The sequence below is a fragment of the Schistocerca gregaria genome, chromosome 1 (assembly GCF_023897955.1).
Source record: "Schistocerca gregaria isolate iqSchGreg1 chromosome 1, iqSchGreg1.2, whole genome shotgun sequence".
Classification (NCBI taxonomy): Eukaryota; Metazoa; Arthropoda; class Insecta; order Orthoptera; family Acrididae; genus Schistocerca; species Schistocerca gregaria.
The window spans coordinates 502,882,372-502,910,288 of NC_064920.1; the positions used below are offsets into that span (position 1 = coordinate 502,882,372).

Here is a 27,917-nt window from a genome sequence, read left to right on the forward strand (position 1 = left end):
TGTGGCTTCTGGATTCGTGGCCTCTACTGTTGTGGCACTCTTGTGGTGCCAGTGCTGTTGAAGTGGTTGGGGTTGGAGCCCTGTGCAGGGGATGGCTTGTGAGTGATGTCGTCAGATACTTGGCCTGTGAAACAAGCAGATGTTGGCCAGTAAGCTTAAGAAGGGTCCGGTAGTGGTCCATGGATGATGTCAGCTTTAAGATGGTGATACAGATTGAATATTCCGAAGTGAACTGGCATCGGTTGTTGTTACTTCGGCTGATGTTGGGCCCAAATTATTTCTGCAGCCTCTACAACTGGCACCCCAACCTCTTTTGAGCGATACTATCTCTGATCTTAGCTGAGAGAAGTAAGGAACCACATGGTTGATGTGATACCACCTATACAATAATATGCCATCACAGATACACATGAAGTGTAAGTTGTAGGGCACGATAAAATAAATGAAAAACAAAACACATTGTGCAGTATTATGAGGGTCTATCTGGAAATTTCTGTTTGAAGGTTGCACACTACAAAATCAGTATGCTTATCAGGTAAAATTGCCGTGAACATTGAGGCAATCATCCCACCGACTCACCAGTTGAAGATACCTGTGTGGTAGTCCGACAGGAATTGTTGATGCTTCATAGAACATTTTTAAGGGACTGAAGGCTCGATAAGGATATAGTGAGAGATCAGGACTACAGGGCAGGTGCTTGACTGCCTCCCGCATGAGTTGGAGTATCTTTTGTGTTATGACATTTACAATATGGGTACGTGCATTATCTGCATCCCTTCTCGTGCACCATTCCACAGTGGTGGTTTTCGACAGACGTGCTGCCCCATACACATTCTTCATTGTGTGATGGATGTCTTCCAGTATTTCACGTTTGGCAGCGAAGAAGAGAATAGCAGCACATTGGTTCTGTTTGGACACATTGGGTAATTACGTTGCCATAGTTCACGTTTCTGCATTTACCATATTTACTCGAATCTAAGCTGCACCTGAAAAATGAGACTTGAAATCGAGGAAAATAAAATTTTCCCAAATCTAAGCTGCACCTGAAATTTGAGACTGGAAATTCAAGGGGAGAGAAAAGTTTTAGACCGCACTTCCAAATCGAAACAAAGTTGGTCCATTGTAACATGAGACACAATTGGGTTCGAATGGATGAAGATACAGCTACAGTAGTTTGGTTTGAGTCATAAGCTTAAGAGTTAAGCTTTACCAAATAGGCATTGCTATGTGTCAGGCACTCTGTCCGTATTTATATGGGTACACTTCCTTTTTCACTTGTTTCATCTGGTTTGAATCGATTGCTTATTTTGCTTTGATCTGATAAGTGACGTTCTCTTTGTTATAGGTGTTTACGTCAGTCTGAGCTGAAAATGCATTATTGTAGTGTGTCATGCATTGTTTGTCGCATTCTGATAATGAGCGTTTACGATCTGTCACCGATTGCGGCATGATTTGCTTTCGTGTGCGCTACCGCGGCTTACATTAAAAAAAAAGAGAGGAATTGTCTCATAAGCGAAACAGTGGCAAGAGACTGCTATTTGTTGTCACTTAAACTGCTGCTTTCTTTGATAATGATCAACAAGAATCAAACAATAGACTGCATATGATAGAAGATGTTCTGAATGAGAGTTTTGCGAAAATTTTTCTCCATTTGAAAAGCTTTGCACACGCCTCTTTAGTACATTCCATTCTGCACAGAAATTAGATTCATCTTAGATTTAAAAATCTAGTCAGTTGCAGTGCTTCATTTCTGACTGTATCACTATTCAGCATAAGAATAACATGAATATAAATGTGACATGATATGTATATTCTTCCGCGTTTGCTGTTGTCTCACTCTAGTTCTGTAGTTCATTAGGCAGACAGGATTTAAATGACATAGCAGCAAACATGAAAGAATATATGGCATAATGTTTACATTCTTCTACCTTTTCTTTTAATTTGTTTAGCTACTGACGCAGAGGTTTTGGCACCTGTATTTATCTTTGTGCCTGCTAAGCATGCCTCTGTAGCGCTAAATATATTCGATGCCAGAAGTTAGCTGTGGCAACACCTACCAACATTTTTCAGAACTTCCGCTTACTTTGCACTTGATTCTAAGCCGCAGGCGGTTTTTTGGATTACAAAAACCGGATAAAAGTGCGGCTTAGATTCGAGTAAATATGGTACTGTATGCACATCAGAAAGACACGAATGCCATGCTAATCATTTGCCCACATGTTGGTGCTGATATGCGCGCATCTGAGTTGTGTTGCATTGCGTATAGACTGAAGCAGCACCCTCATATGAAAACTCCTTGATTGCCCCTTATAATTTGATAAAATATCCACAGTACTGATGCTAGATAAGCTATAAATATGCAGTGAGTGTTGTTCGCAAATACATTGAGAGCTGATATCTGACATGGTGTTTGAGGTTCTTGATAGCTTGCTGCCTCTGAAATTTTTTATCTAGTGTGACACAAAGTAATGGCAAGAGTAAATCTGCATGTTCCAATCTTATATGAGTGAAGCAAGATTACTGAAGTTCATAATTTGATAACAAAATTTCTGGTGTCAAAGTGTGTAGTCTGATTGCCGTTGACATTGCAGTGGCTGCTACAGTAAGCTTTGTATCAAATTCCGCTTAAATGCATAGACTGTCATGTGCCTTTCTACGGCATATATGAAGTTAACTGATGGGTCTCGATGTTCTATACATGCATGTACGATTTACAATAAACATTAATTTATTTCAAGGCCTCTCACCTACCCCTTTCCATATTAGAATTTTTTAAATTCAGAGTATCACTATCACTGGTGTTTTACATCTATTTCACTTACATGACATGTATTAATTTCAGTTTCCAACTGTTGTCGGCCAACGCCCACATGGGCCAGATATTGAAAGAAATTGTTACGAATCATTAGTGATTGTTTTGGATACACTGGAAAAGTGCCTCAGTAACCAACCTAAAGATACAGCAAAATTTGAAGAAGCTATGAATGTGAAGCTACTGCTTAGAGAAATTTGCCAGTTTATAGGTATGATCCCTGATGTTTAGCCTATTATACTGTTTTAAATCAATGTCTGTTATCTGTCAACTTTATTTTTTGCTGATGAAAATGTATCTTTTAGATATATATATATTAAGTATTGTTCTTTTACTTGTCTAAAATTTAAGATACAAATTTGATTATCTCTTGTTTCAAAAGAAAATCACAGTGTATGATTAAAATTATGCTAGATTAATGACCATGAGATAGGTACAAACTGCATGTTTCCAATTTTATCTTAGAACTTCAAATCAGTGAGGACATTTGAGATAAACAGCAAAGTTATAAGTAATATTACAATGTTACTATCAGGTCACAAATTGAGTAATCAATAATTCAAAATTAATGTTTGTAACTGGGATACTTAGATAGATCCTTGTTATAAGTTATGAATGTGTTCTTGGAGATGCTGTTGTTTCAAAACATTTTAATTAAATGGCTAAATGGAAATGCAGAACTCACTTCATACACTGCAGTTGCAATGTAGGCACTTTTATTGTTCCAACATGACCTCTTTCAACAGTATGTTGCTACCATCATCTGATCTTATGCAGCTTCTTATAAAACTGCCATGTTACATTACATGAAGTCAAAGCATAGAAGTGTATCTTCATTTCCAGCCATACCGTTCGCCCCACAGTCCATCACGTGTGTCTTATCAATGTAAATAACTCCTTGTTTTGACATTTATACGATATATCTCAAGTAATTTTTGATATCCATCTCTTTGGGTGCAATGTGTTAACATTGCCTGGTTCAGTACTGGATTCACAGGAAACAATGCTTGTTAGTGAGTCAGTTATTTACATGTTCTATGAATCATAATTGTGACTTTTTGCTGTGATATGTAATGAACCAGTTCTACAAAACTTTGGCAGTATACTGGTCATTTACATAAGTTCTTAAGTTGTTTTTATTTTTCTCCTTACATGTATACAGTAATTTATACTTTTCTATGTTTGATCTCTCTCTCCCTCAAACATAAACAAACACAATCATACTACCGCACATTCAGATATTTTTCTATAGAATATAGGGAATTGTCAAGTAGATTATGATTTTAGTTTGTGCTTTTAATTAATTTTATTATCCTTTTAATTCTTTACATTACTGAGTATATGGTAAAAGATTTATATGGCCAAATACCTCATTCCGTTCTGTGCCCCACAAAGCTGAGTGATGGATAATGCAAATAGTTTCTTTTTCTAGAATTATGTTTATGAATGTTACTGTAGTTTATAAACTGTGATTTTTGACAACAAATGTCCTAAGGGAGTAACAAACATATTATTTGTCACCAATGAGATACCCAGTATATGACACCATTTTGAAAATAGGAAAAATAAATCAACTTTTTGACATTTTAGTCCCCAAAATCTGATTTCATCCATCACCAAAAATTGCAGATCTTAGATGTCTAAGAATTCATTAATGTGTGACTTCCAGTTCAGGTTCTTATAAGTAAAATACCTAAGAATTTAGACTGTACTATTTCATTTATTGAGTTACCCTCAGTCATTATTTCTGATGTTGTGGTCAGGTCTTGTGCAGTTTTGAATAATGTGCAATGTGTTTTAACTAAATGTATCAGCTGTCCAGTTACTGATCATTGGCTATTGTTTTTCAAGAAAATGTTATTTACATTTTCATCTGTTGGAATTATTTCATGAGGCTTGATTTTAATAACTGCATTATCAGCAAAGGGAACTTTCCTGCTTTTTGGAAACACTGTACATTGAGAGATAATATATATATAACAAAAACAAGAGAAGACCCAATATCAATCTCTGTGATACACTTGTCCACTTATATTAGCTATTCCCCATTCTGAAGATACTGTTTCATTATGTATACTCTCTGAGGATCTTAATGCAACTTTAAAAATGTGTTAGTTCTATATCATGAAAACCAGTTACTAGTGACATCTCTGATAACATAATATTCTAGCTTCTCTAGGAGAACATTGTGAACTGCACAATCAAATGCTTCTGGCAAGTCACAGAAAACACCAGTGAGCAATATTTTGTTATTCATATTTTGTATTATCTGATTTGTGAATTGAAAAACAGAATGTTCTATGGAGAGACAATTTTGAAATCCAAATTGAGTCTGAGTGTGTGTCTTATTATGAGAGAAGTCTGTTATAGTTCTTGCACAAGTAACTTTTTCCAGCACCTTCGAGAAGGAGGCAAGTAGTGAGACTGTTTGGTAATTGTTAATCTCTGTCTTACTAACTTTCTTACTACAGGGTTTGTCAACAGTATATTTAATTCTGTGTGGAAATATCTACTGTAATAATGATGTGTTGCATATGTGACTGAAGGCATTGCATGTATATGTGAAGAACAGTATTTTGGTTCTTTTCTTAAGGTGTCAGCTCCATGGCATTTTTTTCTGTTTTAAGAAAGTTAATTGCATTCTTAATTTATTTAGCATAGAATGGAGTAATTGTAATTTGTCTGTACATGAGAGGCATTGCTTCTTGCGTGTAGTCTACTGCTTTATCCCATGTACTGACCTTGCCAATTTTCTAAGCTACTTTAACAAACTGCTGGGTAGGTGATCTTTCTGTGTCTGACATTATTTGCAGCCTTCATTTTTTACTTCCATGTAGCATATAAAGTGTAAGGTTCATAAAGCTGTTTTCTTCAAATTAAAAATTTATTCAGGGGTTTGGACAGAGTTTATCAATGTAATTATTGTACCAGGGTGTCTTGTTCTTCTGATACATATTTGTTTGTATATTGCGTTGAATATTCATACTCACTGTAAGAATAATCGATTACTGGATGGAACAATACGTAAAATAAAGGGAAGACAACCATTAACCTGTAGCTAAGTGATGTGTGGTGCACACAAACACACAAAATAAAGCAATATTTATGCTAGCTTTCAAGTTTTTGCTCTTTCTGTGGCAAAAGTGCACACATTCTTACACACAACCATACAGATTCCCAAACATGTGTTCTAGTGCTCGAAAGCTAGTGTGAATTGTGTTCTTTGTTATTTATTTCTGTGCTCCTCTCATAGATCTGCTATATGCGAGTGAGTGCCGTCCACCTACTGTACATATTTCAGTTAAAATTACTTATTTTTGTTGTTTTTAGTAGGCTGAACTCTAATATGATAAAGAATTGCATCACTCACCACTTTTTTTTTATAGTTAACAATCAATATTTAAAAATGCTTACATGCATGGCTGAAAGAATGCATGCTATTGAAAATCCACTGCTGTATGAAATACTTTGAGATTAATGTGCTGGCTCCAAATTCCTTGACATTGACTGTATTAGGTATAGATCTACTACCCAATATTAGTGATGAATTTAGTGGGCTATGATATAAGGACGTAGACATTGTGACATATGGAAGTTTGAGTTGGTCCGGGGAGCTTGCACAGATTGCCGAACTGATTAAGGTGACAGATGCGATTAGTGTGGAATCTGGGTTCGAGTCCCAGTTCAGGACAAATTTTCACATCTTAATATTTGGTAATAGATCTAACCTAATGCAGCTGATATCGAGGTTTTCACACCCAGTAAATTAACTTCAAAGTATTTAAAAATGCATTTATTAGTGAGTCTAATGATATATATATCCTGTACCATTTAATTAATAAAATAATTAAGATAAGGAATGGTAAGGCAAGGGATCAGTGCTGGTCCAGTATAAATTGACCAGCCAAAAAATCTTTGAAATCTGGAGAGAAGAACATTTCTGTTCAAGAACCTAATGTATCCAGGGGGAAAATTACCATTTCTATGCATTAAGTAGGGCCTAATGAAAAAGTTAGTAAAAACCTTATCTAAAAATGAAGAATGTTTCAAATATCTGTATGAGAAGGTGCTTCATCTGTAAGAGGCCAAATGAAATGAGTGTGTGTTGGATCTAACATTGGAAAAATGATCTTCAGTTGCAATGTTGAATAAAAAATCTCTGTGGGTGAGAGAGTTCCTAGACAGCAGAAAGGGCCTGCATTATAGTTCTGTTGTAGCCAACATGCTGGAAAAGTTCAAAGAAGTTAAACTGTTTGATGAGACCCAAGATTCACTTTATAATCAATCATCTTGATTTTTCCTTGATAATTTTTGTGATCTCAGTGAGGAAAAAAGTGAGTTCTTTCACCAAGACATCACAGTAATGGGAAGACATTATCAAAGCCACTGGACTAGCAATGTGATAGGGGATCTTCCATTGGTCTCTATCCACTAACATGCAATTCATTTAAGAAAAAACTATGATAGAAGATTTAAGGAAAAGAGAAAAAGGAAGACAATGGCATAAAATTCCTATGTAATAATGAGGTTGTCATTACTTGCCATTTCATTAGCACGTGTTTTGCTAATTTTCATGTTCATAGTGAAGGCACATTGTTACAAAACTGTACATAATAGAAAGAAAGAAAAAAATCTGAGATCAGATGCAGAGTCAGTGCTCAAAAATCTATGGGTTTAAGTTGTTACCCAATAAAAAGTATACAGAATAAATGTTCACACAGTAGAGGATTGTGTGCTGATTTGAAATTTCCTGACAAATCAAAATTGTGCGCTGGATTGAGACTCAAACTCAGAACCTTCGCCTTTTGCAGCTACTCAAGCACAACTCACAACTTCTCTTCACAGCTCTACTTCTGCCAGTTCGTAATCACCTACCTTTCATGCCTTTTAGATGTTCTCCTGTTAAACTTGTGACTAGCACTTTTGGAAGGTGGTGATGTTTGGCATATGGGGCACCCAGCTGTCCGATCATCAGCACCCTTACAAACTCCCAATTTTTACACAGTCCAATTTTTTCCACAGTCCAATCTAGCCACTGTCACGAATGATGACGACGATGAAATGATAACGACACTAACACCCAGTCCCCGTGCAGAGAAAATCCCCAACCCTCCCAGTAATCGAACATGGGACCCCGTGATCCAGAGGCATCAATGCTAGCCACTAGACCACAAGCTGCGGACTCTTTAGGAAGAAAGGGTATTGTGGATACGTGACCTGAGGGATGCTTCCAGAATGAATTTTCACTCTCCAGCAGTGTGTGTGCTAATATGAAACTCCCTGGCAGATCAAAACAGTGTGCTGGATTGAGGCCTGGACTTGGGACCTTTGCCTTTTTAAAGAAGTGCTCTACCAACTGAGTTACCCAAGCACAGGTCATGACCCATCCTCACAGCTCTGCCAGTTCCTGATCTAGCATCCATACTTCACAGAAGAATTCTTGTGGAACTGGCAGAACTAGAACTCCTCAAAGCAAGGATATTGAGGAGATAAGGTTTAGCCACAGCCTGAAGGGTGGCTTGCAGAATGAATTTTTGCTCTATCATCTGACCCTGTGTCTAGTCCCCTAAGTGCTGTAACTTAAAGATATCTGTGTGGAAAGGATTTGTCCATGTGTATGTAATCCAGCTGTCATTCCCCTTTTCTATGATCAGGGTGTTTCCAGCTTGTTTGACCTCTTTTTTTCAAGTGGGATTTCATGCTGACCACAGAATGCAGCAAGCGTTTGTTCATTCCCATTTTCTTGGTATGTTTTACTCTTCCTAACTGGGCATATAAGTCCCTTAATAAGATCTGAACATTATTTTTATTTACTTTGCTTACAGTCTGTTTGAGGAGATCTCAACAGTTATTACTTCTTTTTTGTCCTCAACAGATACTTAATGTAATTATTGGGGGCACGAGTGTTTATGATGGTACAGACAATTCATCTGCATTTCTCTTTGTAAATTCTGTATCTTTGAGACTTGAATATTTGTTCATTGTATTTGTTATCTCTTGGAACCCTGCTATTAACATTTTTTATTTTTCTGATTGGTAATTTGATATTGTTTTATTCTACTCTGTGCAAGTGGGTGTTTGGGTGATTGCAAACATATTGATTCCTTGCTGCCTTTTAGGTGGCTACCCACTGAATCTGACATAGCATTCTTCATCTTTTTTGTCGGACAGGGCAGCAAATTTTTTTCCCAAAAGACCTATTCATATTTGAGTTTTGGAGGTAGTTAGCCTTGAACAGATTAAGCTCCTATTTACAGCTATGGTCGCCTCAGTACGTTTTCTGGCTGCACTTTCAACCCTACTCTTTTATCTGGGCTTGGGACCAGCAACAGAAACTAAAGAGCCACTCAGTTCACCCAATAACTACTGCATTCACTGTGATAATTATTTAGCACTATTATTTACTATGATAATATAACTTGTTTGCATCTCATATATTTGCTGAAATTCATATCCTTTGTTTCAGATGTACCGCAAGACAATCCAAATGTTTTACAGCTAAAAAATCTTGCATCTAAAGTACTCTTTGCTCTCAGTTTAAACTTCTTCAATGCTGTTTTCAATAGAATATCTGCAAGGTATGTATAAATCTTTCCAGTTCTTTCTTGTGTTTTTTCACTCCAAGAAGGAAAGCTATTATATGAAAGGCTTGAGTATCAGTTAATAGTGTTGGGTGTTTTATTTTGCATTGCTAATGTATTTGTTTCAGGGGCCAATTACGTGTTATTTAGAATAATACTGTGCTGACACATAACTGCTCGTATTTTTAAGAAACTGTTTGCACCATTGTATTAGTGCATCACTTTGAACTGTCTCCTTCCAGTAACAGGTTTAATCAAAATTGATCGGCTCAGTGGCTGTGGATAATCAGTTTGCTGTAATCAGGTTCTTGTGCCCCACTGAAAAATGATATGTATGGTGTCTGACACAAAGGAAAGGAAGCTGATGTTACAAATTTGTTTACTTATCAAATCTGCTAAATTAGTGTTAGCTGACTTATAAATCAGAGCTCATTGGGGTTCACATAGATGTGTATTTCTTCATTTCTCTATTAATTTTTTTATTTTTCATTTATCTTGAATCTACTTGAAAACTCCATTGTTTTAGCCTTTCAATGGAATACATATACATGATACCCTGAAAACCACTGTCACATTATTAGGATTTTTTCCCATTCCATTCATGTATGGAATGCGGGAAGAATAATTCATTTAAAGCCTCTATGTGTGCAGTGATTATTCTAATCTTATCCTCATTTGACTATGGAGTTAAACGTTTCAGCTTTTGCTTTGCTACTCTCAATTTCAGTTCCTGTTTCATTTGCTAGAAACTGAACACTGACTTTGGTGCCACTAACAGTCTTTACCTATGACCGGAATTTGTTTGGCTTTTGTGAAATATCATTTGACAATACTCTGCTACGATAATCATTGAAGGCATCGGGCATTGCTCTCTTGACAGCCAAACAGTTTCATTCAGCATCTTCTATCTATATCCTTACACTTTATTTGACACCTATTATGCAGTAATTTCTGTTTTTTTTAGAATTTCTATACAGTGACTCTATACCACGTAGTTTCCCTCCCATTATGAACTGTTCTACTGTGTACATATCTATTCAGTGCATGATCAACTATTCTTTTAAACTTGATCCGCAATTCCTCTATATGCTCCTACCTTGTGCTGGACGTTTCAAGTTCCTCATTGAGATATGTTGCCATTAGATCCAATATATTTCCATCACGAGTGGGATTCCTACCTGTTCTAGGTAGTTTTAAGAGAAGGCATTTAGTAATATTTTACATGATGTCTCATCACACCCACCACTGAAAAAACCATAATTTTCCCAATTAATTGTTGGGTGAATAAAGCCTCCACCAATGATTACAGTATGATTGGAAAACTTATGTGCGTGTAAACTGAGGTTTTCTCTAAAGTTTTCGTTTACATCAGGAGATGAGTCTGGTAGGTGATAGAAGGATCCAGTTATCATTTTATGCCCATCTCTGATACTGAGTCTTGCCCAAACAATCTCACATGCAGCTTCAGTTCTATCTTGGTGGATCTGAGTTTCTTGTTTACTGTGACAAATACACCACCTCCATTTCAGATTTGCCTATCCTTTCAATATATACCTAAATTTTCCCCAAAAATATCATTGCTATCAATTTCAGGTTTCATTAAGCTTTCTGTACCTAGTATTACGTGAGATTCACTGCTTTTCACACATTCACTGCTTTTCCAAACTCTGGCACTCTGTTGCAAATGCTTTGGTGATTTACCATTAGGATTTTGTTACTCTCACCTGTGAGAAGCATTTCTTTCAGTCTTACACTGATACTTCTGGGTTTCTTACAGCTATCGTCATATGGATTAGATAGAGTGTTGCCTAATCTAATAACCCCTTACGTGCACCCCACACACATCCAGCTACCGGAATAATGTGTAGTGCACAATGGACACATTTAAAGGGTCGCTAAAGTTCTGAACCCTATGGCAGAAGTCCAGGAAGTCTCAGCCTAACTTGCCACAGAATCTTTGAAGTCTCTGGTTCAGTCCTCCCATTCATCTCAGAAGCAAAGGGCCATGATCAATTCTGGGGACAATGCTGCAAATTGTGAGCTCTGTTAAAACTCCTTACACAAGCCTGGTCTTTGCAACCTTCTCTGCCAGTTGCTGTAATGACACAGTTCCCACAGTGGCTGCAGGAACAGCCTCTTCAACATGTTGAATGAGGTCCCCATGAGTGCGTCTGGTGTCCTTTCCAGTTCCTTGCTGCACTTTCACTAAGGGATACCATATTTGCCATACAATTGAACTGCCAACGTTGAATAGACCCCTACCCTCTTGGGTTTGCCTCCTTTAGACACTGGACAGAACAGGTTTCCCCAAAATGGGTGAAGTGAGCCCTGCTGGCTCAATTTCAGTGTCAGTGAAAGACAGCACCTCAAACCTGTTGGTAAGGGAGATTGGTACAACACCATGAGTTCTCTGTGGTCCCTGTCTATCCTGTACAAGACACTAGATCTACCATTGACATGCGCTCACAGTCAAGAGAGTGAATAATGTCAGAATAATGACAGATCCTGCACTTTCTGCAGACCAGACAGGATGCACACGAGGGAATGCACTTGAGGTACCTCTGCTATTGGTATCACAGGTACACAACTCTCAGGATCTCTTTCAACACACCGATTCACAACAGCTGCCAATCATTTGACAGTAGTCAGGGTGGTTTCTGGGTACTTAGGAATGTCAACCAACTCATCCCTTGTTTGAGAACAGCATTCACATTGTGGCTGCAATTTATCCCCCAGTGCGGTGTATTACAAGGCAGTGAACAAGTAACTGTAAATTTGGCCATCTGATTATTTTTTAATCTGTTGAGCTAAAAAGTTTCTAATTTCCTATCAGAATTGAAGCAAATACATAAAATGAGGTATCTATTAAGGCAATACAAAAACCAGTGGTAAACATTACTAGATTTCTAAAATGTTTTGAGGTTAATTACAATTGTTAGCAAACCTGGAAACAGAATTGATTTATGATAAATGCAGATAATATATAGGGCTACTCTCCTTTAATGGAAAACTAAACACAACACTATACAGGGTGTCCCATTTATCTTTACCACCCTAAATAACTGTTTGTCCAGATGAAAATTACAAGATGTTTCAAGCAAATGTTCTGTAGCCATCAGGGGGACATCAATCAGCATGATTGCCTATTTGTAGCTTTGTTTTTCACAAAGATATGAACAGCAGTATGACTTTTTAAAATGGCACCCTGTATTTTTTATTCGGTAATTCATTTCCTCTCCTAAAGACCTATTCAAAAATGTATCACAGTGTACCATTCACTGAAACACAACATTATTAATTACATAATGCAACATTGACTTTGAGCCCTGGATCACAAACTCATCCACTTGCTGCAGTTGTCAGAAAACAAATGAAAACCAAGTAAAAACATAATACATAATTGACTTTGACTCTCCTGTACTACTGCCCAGGAGTAGAACATTCAGAGGTGCTCAGAGTGGTGACCTTGGACACTGATACACTGGTGCACTTGTCGAATGAAAGAATTATTTACTGCTTCCAGTGGTACCGGCTGTAGAGTATTACAAGCAAGCACAATATGTTCCTGCATGTCCTCTGGAGTTGTTGGAATATCGTGATAGACAACATCTTTAATTCATCCCCAAAGAAAAAAGTCCAGAGGATTTAAATCAGGAGACCTAGAAGACCAAGTAACTGTTCCTCCTCGATCAGTCCATCTGGCAGGATATCTTCGGTTCAGAACACTACGTGCATGCAAGCGTTATTTGCTGGACGTCCATCGTGTTGATACCACATAAGCTTTCTGGTTCTTAGCAGCAATTCACCCAGAAGAGGAGGAAGAATTTGTCTGAGGAAGTTGGCATACGCAGTGCTGTTTAGACTACCATTGATGAAATAAGGACCAATAATTGTCGTACCAAGCATCCTACACCAGACATTAACTCTCCATTGACGTTGATGTTTCACCTGTCTAAGCCATTGTGGGTTGTCGCTGGACCAATAATGCATGTTCCTTGTATTTACTTGTCCTATGTTTGAGAAGGAACATTCATCGGTAAATAGAACATTGGAGAAGAAGTTCGGGTTGGTGAGGATTTGCTGCTGTGCCCACTGACAAAACTGTACACAATTCTGGATATCATTCCCATGCAATTCTTGATGTAGGTATACATGGTAAGGATGGAACCAGTGACATGTAATAATACAAAGTGCACTGGTTTTAGGAATGCCAACCTCATGTTCAAGCTGTCTTGTGTTCACATGTGGATTCGTAGCAATGGAAGTGAGAACAGTAACTTTGGCAGCTTCGTCTGTGCGAATGCTACGACGATTGCGTTGTTGTGGGTTGAAACTTCACGTTTCCTGAAGTGTCGCAACAAGACGAGAAAACTTCCATCGGGGAGGTGTGTTCTTGTCAGCATATCTCTCTCTGTAAGGTTCCGCTGCCTGCATAGCATTTTGCCTACCTTCAACAACAATAACAGCAATAATAAAAGAAACATTATGTCTATGCAGTTTGTTGGAAGGACAGCCTTTACTGTAGGCCTACTCTACACAACAGTATTTAAAAGGACTAAACTACTATACTAAATGTACCCGTACATAAGAAAACAGTACTGCAATTGCTGTTCTGCTAGCTTACATTCCCCATAGATGAGTAGCATTTCTACCTTCTCTTCGTTGGTGTACATTCTACTCACACAACTCTTCAACTAACGATGGTTGACGGGATGGCGAGTGTGCATTCTACCTATGTGTACATTTGCCCTCTGCCAACGTCAGCACGTGGATGTGTTTCATTACCCCAAGTACCTGCACTAAGCGCTGGGAGTGTCAACGTCAATGTTGTGTTATGTAATTAATAACGTTGTTTCGGTGAATGATACACTGTGATACATTTTTGAGTAGGTCTTTAGGAGAGGAAATGAATTACTGAATAAAAAAAATACAGGGTGCCATTTAAAAAAGTCAACTGCTGTTCATATATTTGTAAAAAACAAAGCTACAACGAAGCAATCATGCTGATTGATGTCCCCCTGGCGGCTAAAGAAAATTTGCTTGAAACATTTTATAATTTGCATCTGGACAAACAGTTATTTAGGATGGTCCAAATAAATGGGACACCCTGTATATTAGAATATCTTCTACAGTAGTTAAATCACAAATGCTGATTTAGTGCAGGTACAAAGGACAATGGTAGCTTCTGAATTCAAGGACACACACATAGTAAACGGGTGACCCAGTACCACTGAGTTGATAATTTTTGTTGAAAATTATCACAGTATGTGGACAAACTTTAATTAAAAACAGGTGCACACCAGTGCACCATGACAGATAGTGAGGAGTCTGGCTTCTTTTATGCCAAGGTGGTATGTTTACACTAGTAAGATCAAGTCTGGCATAAAATATACTTTCAGGCACAGTATGTTCTTCTGCAACATTTTGGTGCAAATGGTTCAAATGGCTCTGAGCACTATGGGACTCAACTGCTGTGGTCATCAGTCCCCTAGAACTTAGAACTGCTTAAACCTAACTAACCTAAGGATATCACACACATCCATGCCCGAGGTAGGATTCGAAACTGCGACCGTAGCAGTCGCACGGTTCCGGACTGCACGCCTAGAATCGCGACACCACCGCAGCCGGCTTGGTGCAAATGCTTTGCAATTTTTGTTTAGTGGAGACACTAGTAACCAATTGCATTAGAGATAGCTGGAGTGTTGGGGAATCAGTTCTTCTGCCAATCAATAAATGAAATATGCTTGTGTCCTTAAGTTAAGGGATTTTTGAGATGCACAAAGCAACAGAAGATACTGTGATAAAGTGAGCTCTAAAACTTTCTTGGCAACATTGTGACCTTTGATTACCTGATGCAGATGAAAGATATACAGGAATATCAATCATGGATAGCAGTTTTTCTTTATTGGGATTGTTGTGTTGAACTTAACTTCTCTTTTGTAGGTCACATGATTTGTCTTTCTGTGGATGAGGTAGTTGAAATATATTTTCTGAAAACATTCAGAACTCCTAATAAGGAAAAACATTGGTTTACAGCAGCCAGTTTCTTTCTTTCTTTTTATTTTTCCTTTTTTTGGTAATGATCTTTATTGTTTTCTTTTGCAATAAATGCACATTCTTGCAACCTGCTGAGTTGCCCCACAATAACAGTTCATTGCTGATGTGGCTGTGGAATGTTCTGATAGTACACTTTTTAGTTGTCTCAAGAGGGACAGAACATGTGAAATGTTTAGAACTACAGGTTTAGTGTGCTGTTGCCAGTTCAACTTTGTATCAATGAAAAAGCCCAGAACCTAACAGCTGCTATGTCACCCAGTGTGTTTTGTCTTCATCAATTTTCATGATAAACCAGGTCTTGGCATCATTGAAGAGGACTTCTGCTTGGTGCTGCTTGGTGAACAACTTGAACTACATCCTCTTATTTGAGATCAAAGTTGTATCATCCATGAACTGCAAGGTGTGCCCATTGGAACCTATGTCGTTAGTGAAAATGAGGAACAACAGAGGCCATATTAGGATCCCTGTGGCAAACCATGTTGTAACTTCATTTCACCTGTCTGCTCCTTGCACTGATATAATTTGCCTCCCATTTTTCACATAGAGGTCAAGACTTTGTAGAACAGTTCCCCCAATACCAAATAATTTTAGCTTGCTGAGCAGGGCCTTATGCAGGATACAATTAAATACCTTACTGAGGTGACAAAGTGCCAGTGCTATAGACTCCTTGTCTTCTAAACCCTGACTTATACTTGCAACTAAATCAAGTTGTTGTTGGATTGTCCATCCAAAAGCCACACCGCGTATCATAAAAGAGGTTATTTCCTTTGAACAAACTTATTAGCAGAGATTTCTGTAGATTGAGCAAGCAGTTAAGGAAACAACAACAAAAATGGGGGTTTGCCAGTGATATTGAAGTTCTGTTAGAGACAGCAAAGGACTTGGAAGAACAGACAGCAAAGGACTTGGAAGAACAGTTAAATTGACAGCAGGATATAAGATGGATATCAACAGAAACAGAACAAGGATAATGGAATGTAGTCAAATTAAATCAGGCGGTGCTGTGGGAATTAGATTCGGAAATGAGACACTAAAAGCAGTAGATGGGTTTTGCTATTTGGGCAGTGAAATGACTGACGATGGCCAAAGTGGAGAGGATATAAAATGTAGACTGACAATGGCAAGAAAATTGCAGATTTAGAAGGATGTAGGTTGCAGTAGTTATTCTGAGATGAAATGGCTTGGGCAGAGTAGAGGTGGCTTGGAGAAGTGTATCAAACAACAACAACAATAACACTCTTTGTAAACTGCTATTGTGTAAGCTACTTACAGCAAGTCTGGAAATTCTCCGGCATGGAGGCATTTGTTTATTACTCTTTAGTGGGAATAATTTTATAAGCATCCGAAACATGTCAGCTATTACAAAGATATAGCAAACCCTCAATCATTTTCGTTTTTGGCGAAGATTCGTAGATGTCACCGGTTACAAGGTCTAACTTTTTAAGTGGAAGAATATACTGTCTAAACTCTACCTTTTTCATTGCTAACTTTTACTCTTTGGCATCTATCACAGGTAGGGCACGTCTCTCTTTTTAGTCTTCTCCCAGTGTTACAAAAATAGATGTTGTCATGTACCTTTTGTAAGCATTTTGTTGTGCCACAGTGTCCAAAACTTTAATGTACATATTTTATTAATAGGTCAATGTATAAAACTTTTATCCATTATGTAGGAGGATCACTGTGACTATGATAAATAAAGATTTCTTGAAATTACTGGAACCAATCGCCTTTTGTATTCCTCTTTAATTTTTATTATCCTATTACTGGTTTAGAACCGCCTAGTGATTCATCATTAGATGGTACATATTTATCGATTGTCTGCAGCAGTGTGGGAGTCATATAGCTGTGGCAAGATGTCTAAATGGAACATGTAAGTACTGAATCTGGTGAGAAATATTCACATTATGAGATTGATTTTGTTGCGTTACTTACAGTTATTAGTATTCGTTGATTGCTTGTTGGTGCAAACAGTATTTTCTCTCTCTCTCTCTCTCTCTCTCTCTCTCTCTCTCTCTCTCTCTGCGTCACATACACACACGTGCGCACACACACACACACACACACACACACACACACACACACACACACACACACTCAACCTCCTCCTTCGACGTACTCCCCTGCTTAACATTACATTATTATAAATAATAAAAAGTAATGCTGTGATGTTTATTGTTTATTTCACAAGTATTGAACATTGTTAGTTGAACGAAAGATAAATGAAATGTCAACCGAAATTTTAGTGCTAAAATTGTAAATGTAATACCTTCCAAACTCAATGTTTAATAGATTTTGTAAATAGCACATGTCAACTTTGCCATATAACTGTATGTAATTTTGCAATAGAGAAATATGTAGGTACTCTGCCCTAACACAAACTCCTCGATAGTACTTTAGCTATACTCACTCCTTGGTTTATTTAGGTTTTATAGAGCATGTAGAATGTGTTACCTGTGGCTAAGTGTGTGAAGTACAGTAAAAGTAATGTGACTGGAAAACATGCATTATATTTTCCTGATTACTGTGTGGACCAAAACTAACCAACGGATACTAACGCAACAAAATCGATCTCATAATGTGAATGATCCTCTCCACACTCAGTACTTACATGTTTTGCTTATACATCTTGCCACAGCTACATGACTCCCACACTCCTGCAGACAATAAATAAATATGTACCATGTAATGATGAGTTGCTAGGTGGTTTGAAACTGGTAATGAGATAATAAAAATTGAAGAACAAAAGAAAAGGCAACCAGTTGCAGCAATGTCAGGAAACCTTCAGGTCAATATATTGTTCAGGTCAACACAGCTCCCAGCCATTTAAATGTGGTTGGAGTCTCCTAAATAAAATTTCTTTACATATTTTTTAATGTTGAGCTGTTGTTCCTCCATCACTTTTATGTAAAAAAACTCTTCGCTTATCTCCAGTTATTGTCATTGTTCTAGTTTCTTCCGATATCTGTACAAATTTTCAAAATTTGTCTTTCATCTTTTAATCCCTTTCAGTACAAACTTTTGAACTCTTTTTCTCCCTCACAGCTATTATTTTCTGTGTTATCGTGCATAGACTGTCATGAAAGAGCATTGGTAATTTCATTGTCCTTCCTTTGAATTTATTTAACATTATATTCAAATTGTGGTAAAAATGATGGCCATCCAGTTATTCTGTTGTGGTATAGTTTGCATTCCTATTGGTACCACAATGGTTTATGGTAATTTTAGACAGTTACTTTATTAGCCAAAAGACAATTTTTCAACTTGTCAAATTGTTACGGTGTATATTTCATGTTTTTACAGTAGCCTACTTGCGAAAGCTTTGGATTGATGTTCAGCTCGCCCCACACAATTTTTTTTCCTTTAAATAAATGAACACCAAGTAATGGGCCACTACTGTCTGTCATAATGCAATAGGGAAGTGACATATCTGGCCTATACAAGATTTGACTTGCGTCATTACTGACAAATTTTTACAGAAACCTGTTAAACCAAAAACTGACTTTTAATTGTTTTTTATTTTCTGGTGCATGAAAGGTGGCAATGGCTTCTGTTTTATCTGTGTCTGGTGAAATCCCCTTTTCTGAAATAATATGTCCCGAATTTACAATTTTCTAACTTCTGTATCATTCCCTCTTTTTGTAATTTTCAACACCCTTTCATTAACAGTTCAAAATGTTCTTTCCATGTTTTTTCCTTTTAAAATTTTATCCATATAAACAATTATTTTTAAATTTACTTAACCCCCTAATAAATTCAGCAAAAATACACCGAGTCCAAAGGGTACAACATGACACTAAAACCATTTACTGCTGTACAGAAATGTAGTTTATTTCCTAGTGCCTGGGTTTAAATACATTTGATGAAAACCCAAGGTCAAACATAAGGCACATGTATGTTTAACACATTCAAAAATATAATGAAAAGGATGGTTGCTACTCATCATTTAGTGGAGATGCTCAAGTTAAGAAAGGCACAACAGAAAGACTGTCAGAAAGCAAACTTATGGGCAACAAGGCACACTACAAATGTAAAGTCACTATTGATGCTACCTCCCTTCATACTAACATCCTTAATGTCCATGGCCTTATCGCTGTTGAAACTACCATTTCCAACGCCTGGCGGATTCCAAACCAACCACCTCCTTCTTAGTCGCCAAGACCAACTATATCTTCACCCACTGTTACTTCTCCTTTGAAGGCATTACCTACAAACAAATCTGGGGTACGGCTATGGGCACCCATGTGGCATCATCCTATTCCACCCTATTCATGGGCCATCTAGAACAATCCTTCCTAAACACCCAGAATCCCAAACCCCTTACCTGGTTCAGATTCACTGATGACATCTTTGTGATCTGGATCAAGAGTGAGGACACCCTATCCACAGTCCTACAGCACCTCAACATCTTCTCCCCCATCTGCTTCGCCTGATCCTACTCAACCCATCCAGCCACCTTCCCCAATGTTGACCTCCATCTCAAAGATGGCTATATCAATACCTCTGTCTATATCAAACCTACCAACCACCAGCAAGACCTCCACTTCAACAGCTGCCACCCATTCCATGCCACCCAAGTCCCTTCCATACAATGTAGCCCGTGGCCATTGCATTTATAATGACAAACGGTCCCTCTCGAAATATACCAGCTATCTCACTGAGGACTTTACAGTCCGTAATTACCATCCCAACCTTGTACAAAAACAGATCTCCCATGCTTTATCTTGCCAGTCATCCAACACCACCCGAAGTCCCACTGTCTGGCCACAGAGGAGCATTCCCCTCATGACTCAGTATCGCTCAGGACTGGAGCAGCTGAATTACATTCTCTGCCAGGGTTTCAACTGCCCCTCATCATGCCCTGAAATGAGATATGTTCTACCCACTATCGTTCCCATCCCTCTCACAGTGGTATTCTGCCCTCCCAACGATCCTACGCAGTATTTGCGTCCATCCGCAATGGTCCTAGATGCAAGACCTGTGTCATGCATCCTTCCACCACCACTGATGCCAGTCCAGTCACAAACACCACCTATCCCATCAAAGGCAGGGCTACCTGTGAAACTAGTCGTGACCTACAAGCTAAGCTGCAACCACTGTGCTGCATTCTATGTGGACATAACACCAACAAGCTGTTTGTCTGCATGAATGATCATCAACAACCTTATTTATTCTCAATAAAGACCATGTGCTGACAAAAAGTGGTGAGTTTGGTTTCCAGATTTTTGAATCTGGAGGCACTGTTTACACAAGAAGTCACCTGACCAAGGAGCTTGTAAAAAAACACCTAAGAGTAAAAGTGCGAGTGTTGTGATTCAAAATAAAAAACAGAGATAAACAAAACATTACGCTCATATGTGATGTTGATTAATAATTTAACACAAATCTTCTTTTTTAATACGTTAATAAAAAGAATTTACTTTAACATTTTCCCTTGTTAAATAGAAATCAACAAACAGGCAAACCCTCAAAAAAAAAAGAAAAGAAAAGAAAAAAACTGAGTTTTACAACAGTCCCATTTGATTACACGATATCTTCACACATGTCTTCGATAGAGCTTTGGTCACGATATCCGTTACCTGCTCTTCAGATGGGATTTGATGAACTCTTAATTCTTCCTTCATAAAGTTTTTCATGAATAAAGAAATGCTTGATGGCTATATGTTTGGTTCGGCGATGAAATTCGGGATTCTCTGCCAACTTCACTACTGCTGAATTGTCTATTCGGAGAATTGGAATTTCAGATAGTCTTGTTGTTTCTCCAAATAGACGAGTTAACCAAATAATCTCCTTGGCAGCTTCATTTGCCGCAACTAGTTCAGCTTCAGTTGTAGATGTTGCTACCATGGTTTGTCACTGACTTAGCCATGATATCGCCCCTCCTATGTAGTTGATGTGTTGGTTTTTGAGCAACTCCAAAATCTGCATCACTGTAGCATTCCAGAGTTGTGCTCTTTCCTATTGATTTGTATGTGATTCCATATTCAGTCATTACTGATACATAATGAAGAACCCTTTTTACTCTTAATATGTTTTCTTTGTTGGGATTCTTGAGAGATCATGACAGAACACTTACACTGAAGTCTAGGTCTGGCATCAGATACATTAATGCTCCAACTGCTTATCTATTTGGGAAAGACTGTTCTACCTTGTCATCTTTCTCTGACTGTGAAACATCTGTAACTTTCAACATTGGGGTAGAAACTGCTTTACACTCTGGAAAGTTGAAACGTTTTAAAATTCGTTATGCATAAGCCTTTTGGTGAATCTTGATACAGCCATCCTTGCCATGTTCAATTTGCAGACCTAAATAATATTTTGCTGGTGCCATTGTGATCCTGAATTCCTTTTGCAATTGTTGGAAGAAAATGCTCAAATCATTTGAATCAGTGGCAGCTACCAAACCGTCATCAACATACAAAATTACCAGAACATCTTTGCCATTTTTATTTTGAGTGTACAAGCACGGATCTACTTGGCTTACTCTGAAATCTAGACCGACCAAAAATTCTTTGAATCGCTTATTCCAGCATCTTGGTGCTTGTTTTAAACCATACAGGCTTTTCTTCAGCCTGCAAATTCTTTTGGTTCCATCTTCATGTGCTATTGGTTGTGCTATGTAAATGGTTTCCTCAAGTTTTCCATACAGGCAGGCCATTGACACATCAAACTGTCCAAGAGACATTCTTTTAGTTGCAGCAAAACTCAGAATAGACCGAATCATTGTCATTTTTGCAACTGGACTAAAAGTTTGACTGTAATCTACACCTTCTCATTGACTGAAACCCTTGGCAACCAGTTGAGCATAAATTTTTTGATCTGACCTTCTTCATTTGTTTTCAGTCGAAACAACAACTTACATGGGATTGCCTTGGCACCCTTCGGTAAGTCTTCAAGCTGCCAGGTTTCTTTTTCGATCAGAGATTCCATTTCTCTGTCCATTGCTTCTTTCCATTTGATGCTGTCTTCATGTCTAAGAGCATCCTCATAGGTTTCAGGAACCTCATTTGTGACAAAGTAATCTTCTGTTATCGTTGCATAATCATTGAGTTATGTTGGTCTCTTTAATGATAAACGATCTCTTAACTTCACTCCTATTTCCTATTTGGAAGGTTCGAGAATGTCATCATCAGATTCTGTGTCTGAACTAGTTTTATAGTCCAACTATCTTCTGAGTGTGTATTTTCCTCACTCTCTGATTGATTTTTAATATAATCTGGACCTGCAATGGGCTTTTCAACATCTTGAAATGGTTGTGTAACTTGTTTAGTACAGAATTCCGGTTTTTCTTCAAATTGCACATATCTGGACAGCACAATTGAATTACTTTCTTTTATCCAAATCCTGAAGCGTTCATCATCATCATAACCAATGAGATGTCCTTTCACAGATTTCTGGTCCATTTTCTTTCGTTTTTCACTTGGAATGTGTGCATACACGTTGAGCCAATAATCCTAAGATGTTTAGTTTGAGGCTTTTTCTGTTCCCACAACTTGTAAGGGCTGAAACCTTCTACAGATGACTTCCCTGTCCTATTCTGTAAATTGCTGTGTTAACCAGTTCAACTCATATCGGTTCTGGATAAGTGACATCTGGATTTGAATACTTAAGTGTCCTGGCCATCTCAACAACTGTCCTATTATCCGGCTCACAAATACGATTTTGCTCAGGAGTATAGGGAGCAGTCAATCACTGTGTTATACCATTTGAATTTTAGATGGATCTAACCTCTTTGTTATCAAACTCCTTGCCATTGTCACTCAGCGTCTCTTTAACAGAGTGCCCCAATGCCTTTGTACGTGAGAGAAAATCTTTGAGAATTTTACTCAACTCTGATTTTTGTGTAGCATAATAACCATAGTGAAACTTGGTGCAATTATCTTTGAACAAAACAAGGTAATATTTCACCTGGAATGACTCATGAAAAGGTCCGCACAGACCAGCTGATATCTACTCAGCAGGCCTTGTTGATTTTCTCTAGTTCCAAATGGTAGACAATGTGCTTTTCCAAATTTGCATGGTTCACAAATCTCTGCCCTTCCCTAACATCAATGTTAAATTCCTTTTTGAATTTTGTTTTAACATTACGCTTGTCTTGATGACCCCATCTCTTATGATACAGTTGAAGTACATCAAATCTATCTTCCACTGAAAGATTCACAGTTGCACCCTTCACTGGCACTAAGGGCTTAATTCCTGCTTTGTATAAAGTACTACCAACTTTACGATTTCCACACAGTCTCACTCTACCACCAGTTGTCAAAGAGCAATATGTAGTACTTGACTGAAATATACTATTTTTGTTATGATCTTTGGCAGCTAAAACAGAAATAAGGTTTTTGGAAATTTTTGGTACATGCCAGACATCAGTCAGCTCTTCACATCTGCTGCCAACTGTTAGCGGAATCCAAATCTATCCTCTTCCTGTTGCGTCTAGAGACTCCTGTCCAGCAGCCGTTATAGAGCAGGGATTGTTGAACGCTTCAAAGCTGACAAAATAATCAGGACTATTTGTCAAATGTTTCGTCTGCACCGTTGTCAATCCACCAATTGTATACATCCACTTCTAATGAACAAGCCTCGCCACAAATAGTAAACAATGCTCCATTCGTTATTACAGTTTTGTCCATGTTTTTCTGCACAGTTGTATTTTTAGCTGGTCTTCCATCAGCAATCCACTTCTTACAATATTTGATCCAGTGGCCCGGTTCTTTGCAATAGTTACATTTTCCTTTAACGTTGAATTTGTTAGTTTTTGTTTTGTTTTGTTCACCTGATTTGACTACTAATGCCTCTTGTTCGATTTTTCAATACTCTTTATGAAATTTCTCTCAGACATGCACAGTTGTTCCTTTAATTCATTAAACTTTTCTTATCATCTTTCGTTAATAACATCCAACTCGATTTAAAGGAATCAAAGCTTGCAGGTAGAATATGTAAATCTATGCATACCAATAGCAGTTCAAGCCCGTAGTTCAGTTCATTTCACAGACTTTTTAACTTTGCTATGTGTGTGGAGATGTCTTCTTCCTGAGTCTGATTAAATGAGAAGAAATCTGAACAAATTTTGAACAGCTGGTCCTTTGATGATGCTTCGAAATTCTGTTTCAGTGCCTCCCATGCTTCATGAGCCGTTTCTTTGTCCATGATCTTCTGATACACAGTGTCTTGTAATCATCGACTTGGCATAAGTGTTTGCTTTATGTTAAAAAATCTGACTTGGCTTTATGATCCTTTATTGCTGCATCATTAGCACCTTCAGACAGTGGCTCAGGTTTTACTGACGTGTCATCAATTACGTGTAAAACTCCTTCATGATAGTCGATTAGATCTCGTATTTTTCCCTTCCAAATTGGCCAATCAGTTTCACTATTCAACGGCTTGATATGTTTTACCAGATCCATTTCTCTCTAAAACCAAAAAACACACACTCAAATACAAGTTAAAAGAAAACTATACCTGACACTCTTTGCACACATTTTTACACACGTAACTGGGACCCATAACCTATTGTATTTTGTTGAGGAAAAAAACTTATTTATTCTCGATAAAGATCAGGTGCTGACAAAAAGTGGTGAGTTTGGTTTTGCAATGCTTAGATTTATTTCTGAATCTGGAGGCACTGTTTACACAAGAAGCCACTTGGCCAAGGAGCTTCCAAAAAAACACTTAAGAGTAAAAGTGCGAGGGTTGTGACTCAAAATAAAAAACACAGATAAAGAAAGCATTATGCTCATATATGATGTTGATTAATAATTTAACACAAAACTTCTTTTTAAATACATTAATAAAAAGAATTTACTTTAACAAGTATTGATAGTATTGCAAGAGAAAAATAAATAGTGGCATATGTTTTGTCTAATATTACAGTTACATTGTAAATTAATAAAAAAAGATGTAGTTTTCTTTTATTAGCATTTACTGTCATTTATCTGCAAACTAATCATCATAGAGTAGCATCGCAGTATACTAAAATATAGATATATGAACAAAAAACAGTATTTATGGCAAATTTTCTCCTGGGGCTAGAAAACTTTGTGAAAATCTACAATCATGAATTAAATAATTTATAAATAAAAATAAGTTCAAAACTGGCCAGAATTTAGGTTGAACCACAGATTTCTGCAACCAAGAGAAGTTCTGCCTGGTCTTGATTCATTACAGAGCACCAAGAAAGTTTTCCAAATAGCCCTTCTTAAAAGTTTTGAGCATTTGTGTTGATAATGCCTCCTGTTGTATCACAGTTATTATCTAAATTAAAATTGTGGGTTATGATTGGCACGACTTTCACTGCTGATGAACAGATTTTCTATGTTGAGTATACAGTAAGCAGACTGAGTTTTCTGTTAAGTCTTAACTAGCAACGTATATGTAGTGATGCACACGCAAAGACCAAAGCAGTGCAGCCATCTAGGAAGCAAATATTATTGATGCAGATACAAAAGACTCCAGAATCCAGAAATGAATTGCTTCTTGATATTTGCTACATTTGTAAGATATCTGCGAGGTGTTTTAAGTGGGATTACATAGGAAAGACAAATGCCATCTTGTATACAAGTTTCGATCCACGAATCAAACTTATTAATGCACTATGACTACAAGGAATATGTTGAAAATTATGTAGGTGGTGAACACTTACTTATTAGGACGTCAATTTAGAGCAGGCTGCACCCTGAATTTCATTGAACATGAGTAATTGTATCAAATATCGTACCAAGCATAACAGTTTTTAAGTGATGTGTTGATAGCCAGGTGCAGAATGAATGAGCATGTGAATCCAATTTGTTATAATTAGAGGTCTATGCGGATATCCGCGGTGTTTGTCACTTGGCGGATAAAATCGTGATGGACGCGGATATCCGCGGGTCATCTGCGGATAATGAGCATGGCATCTGCCCAGTACGTATGTTGCAATGTTAGTTGAAAACTTCAAGTATGTTGACATTCTTGGAATCTTTCAGGGCCCGGGTAGAGCGACCGACGTAGCTGTACCCAAGAGACCTACGCCTATTCCGTTTCCGCGGCCGTGTCTTTCGTGTGGGTGGCGAACCTTCCACTGTCTACCAGACAGGTGCCCATTCCAATTTTCCGCTGCCTTCAGTTAGCGCTTTGTAGTGTCCGAGTGACAACGTGCAAAAAATCTGTCGGTAAATGATGCAATATGTTAGTAACAGTGTAAAACCATCGTCATTTTCAGCTGCCTTGGCACAAGAATGGCTTGGTTCAAATGGCTCTGAGCACTATGGCACTTAACATCTGAGGTCATCAGTCCCCTAGAACTTGGAACTATTTAAACCTAACTTACCTAAGGACATCACACACATCCGTGCCCGAGGCAGGATTCGAACCTGCGACCGTAGCGGCCCCGCGGTTCCGGACTGATGCGCTAAGAACCGCTTGGCACAAGAGCAGCAAAAGATAATTGTTTCTATACACGTATTGTCATCATTTAATACTATTACATTGAATTTAATTTTTTTAAATAACGTTTCCAGTCACACGAGATTCGAGCCACTACTCTGTGTGCTACGGAGCGCCAATACTTTCCTGTTTGGAATGGTCTGCTTTAGAGTAGGTATAGAGCATTTCCTGTGATTTAAGAAGTCAAAAGTAGTTAAGTTGTCGCAGAAATGGCACCCTAACAATAACTATGTCATTACATACCATAATTCTAAGTACTAGTGTCTATTACTGTTAATTACTCATTCAAACCTTAAATATATGCGGATGCAGATAAGGAACTTGCGGATGCAGATGCAGTTGCGGATTAGGACCTCGCGGATGCGGTGCAGATGCGGATTGCACTTTTATCATCTGCGCAGACCTCTAGTTATAATAATATTCAAATATAAGGCATTGAACAAACTCAGTTTCCGCTGAAAAAAACACTGCATCTCTGCCACCTGCATCTGCAGCAAAACCTACCTTTCCACCTGAATCACACGCAAAGAAATGTGAGGCATGATATTCTCAGTGATTATAGTTAGTTTTGATATCAAATGCATTGAGAACCCTACCTGATTTTCCCAGTTACCGAAGGCAAATGGTATATTGTGCGATCATGTACTGACTGCAGAGTACAAGTCACCTAATTCATTTAATTTAACAAATGAGCAACAAAACAAATTGAAATTAAGAAATATTTGAATGTAAAGTCATATTACTTACTTCAGAAAAGTAAGGAAATTGTAGTAACACATATACTACTAGTGCCCAAGAAACATGTGATCACTGAAGTCCAATACCGTACATAAAAAAAATCAGACAAACCGAGTTCAGTACAAGTCATGAAGCATTTACAAAGGTTCATTGATGGGGAGGTTTTGTAAATTTCTGAGAGAATATTCAGTTTCAGTTTTAGTTTGAAAGTCACAAAATGCTTTCACTGAACCTAAAATTGAAAATGCTCTGGCATACATTTGTAGCAGCCTCAGCTTGCTTGCCAGCACCATTCAGCTGGAGCAGAGGGT

The 27,917-nt window shown here is 37.8% G+C and overlaps 1 protein-coding gene across 6 annotated transcripts in view; it reads left to right on the top strand.

Annotated features, from left to right (window-relative positions):
* The window catches only part of LOC126354139 (neurofibromin), a 447,919-nt gene that overhangs the window by 25,512 nt on the left and 394,490 nt on the right, over positions 1-27,917 (top strand). For all 6 annotated transcript variants that reach the window (XM_050003542.1, XM_050003568.1, XM_050003586.1 and 3 more), the window contains exons 3-4: positions 2,843-3,023; positions 9,279-9,390. In XM_050003542.1, coding sequence (XP_049859499.1) covers positions 2,843-3,023; positions 9,279-9,390 — 293 coding nt within the window. The remainder of the gene's footprint in view (positions 1-2,842; positions 3,024-9,278; positions 9,391-27,917) is intronic.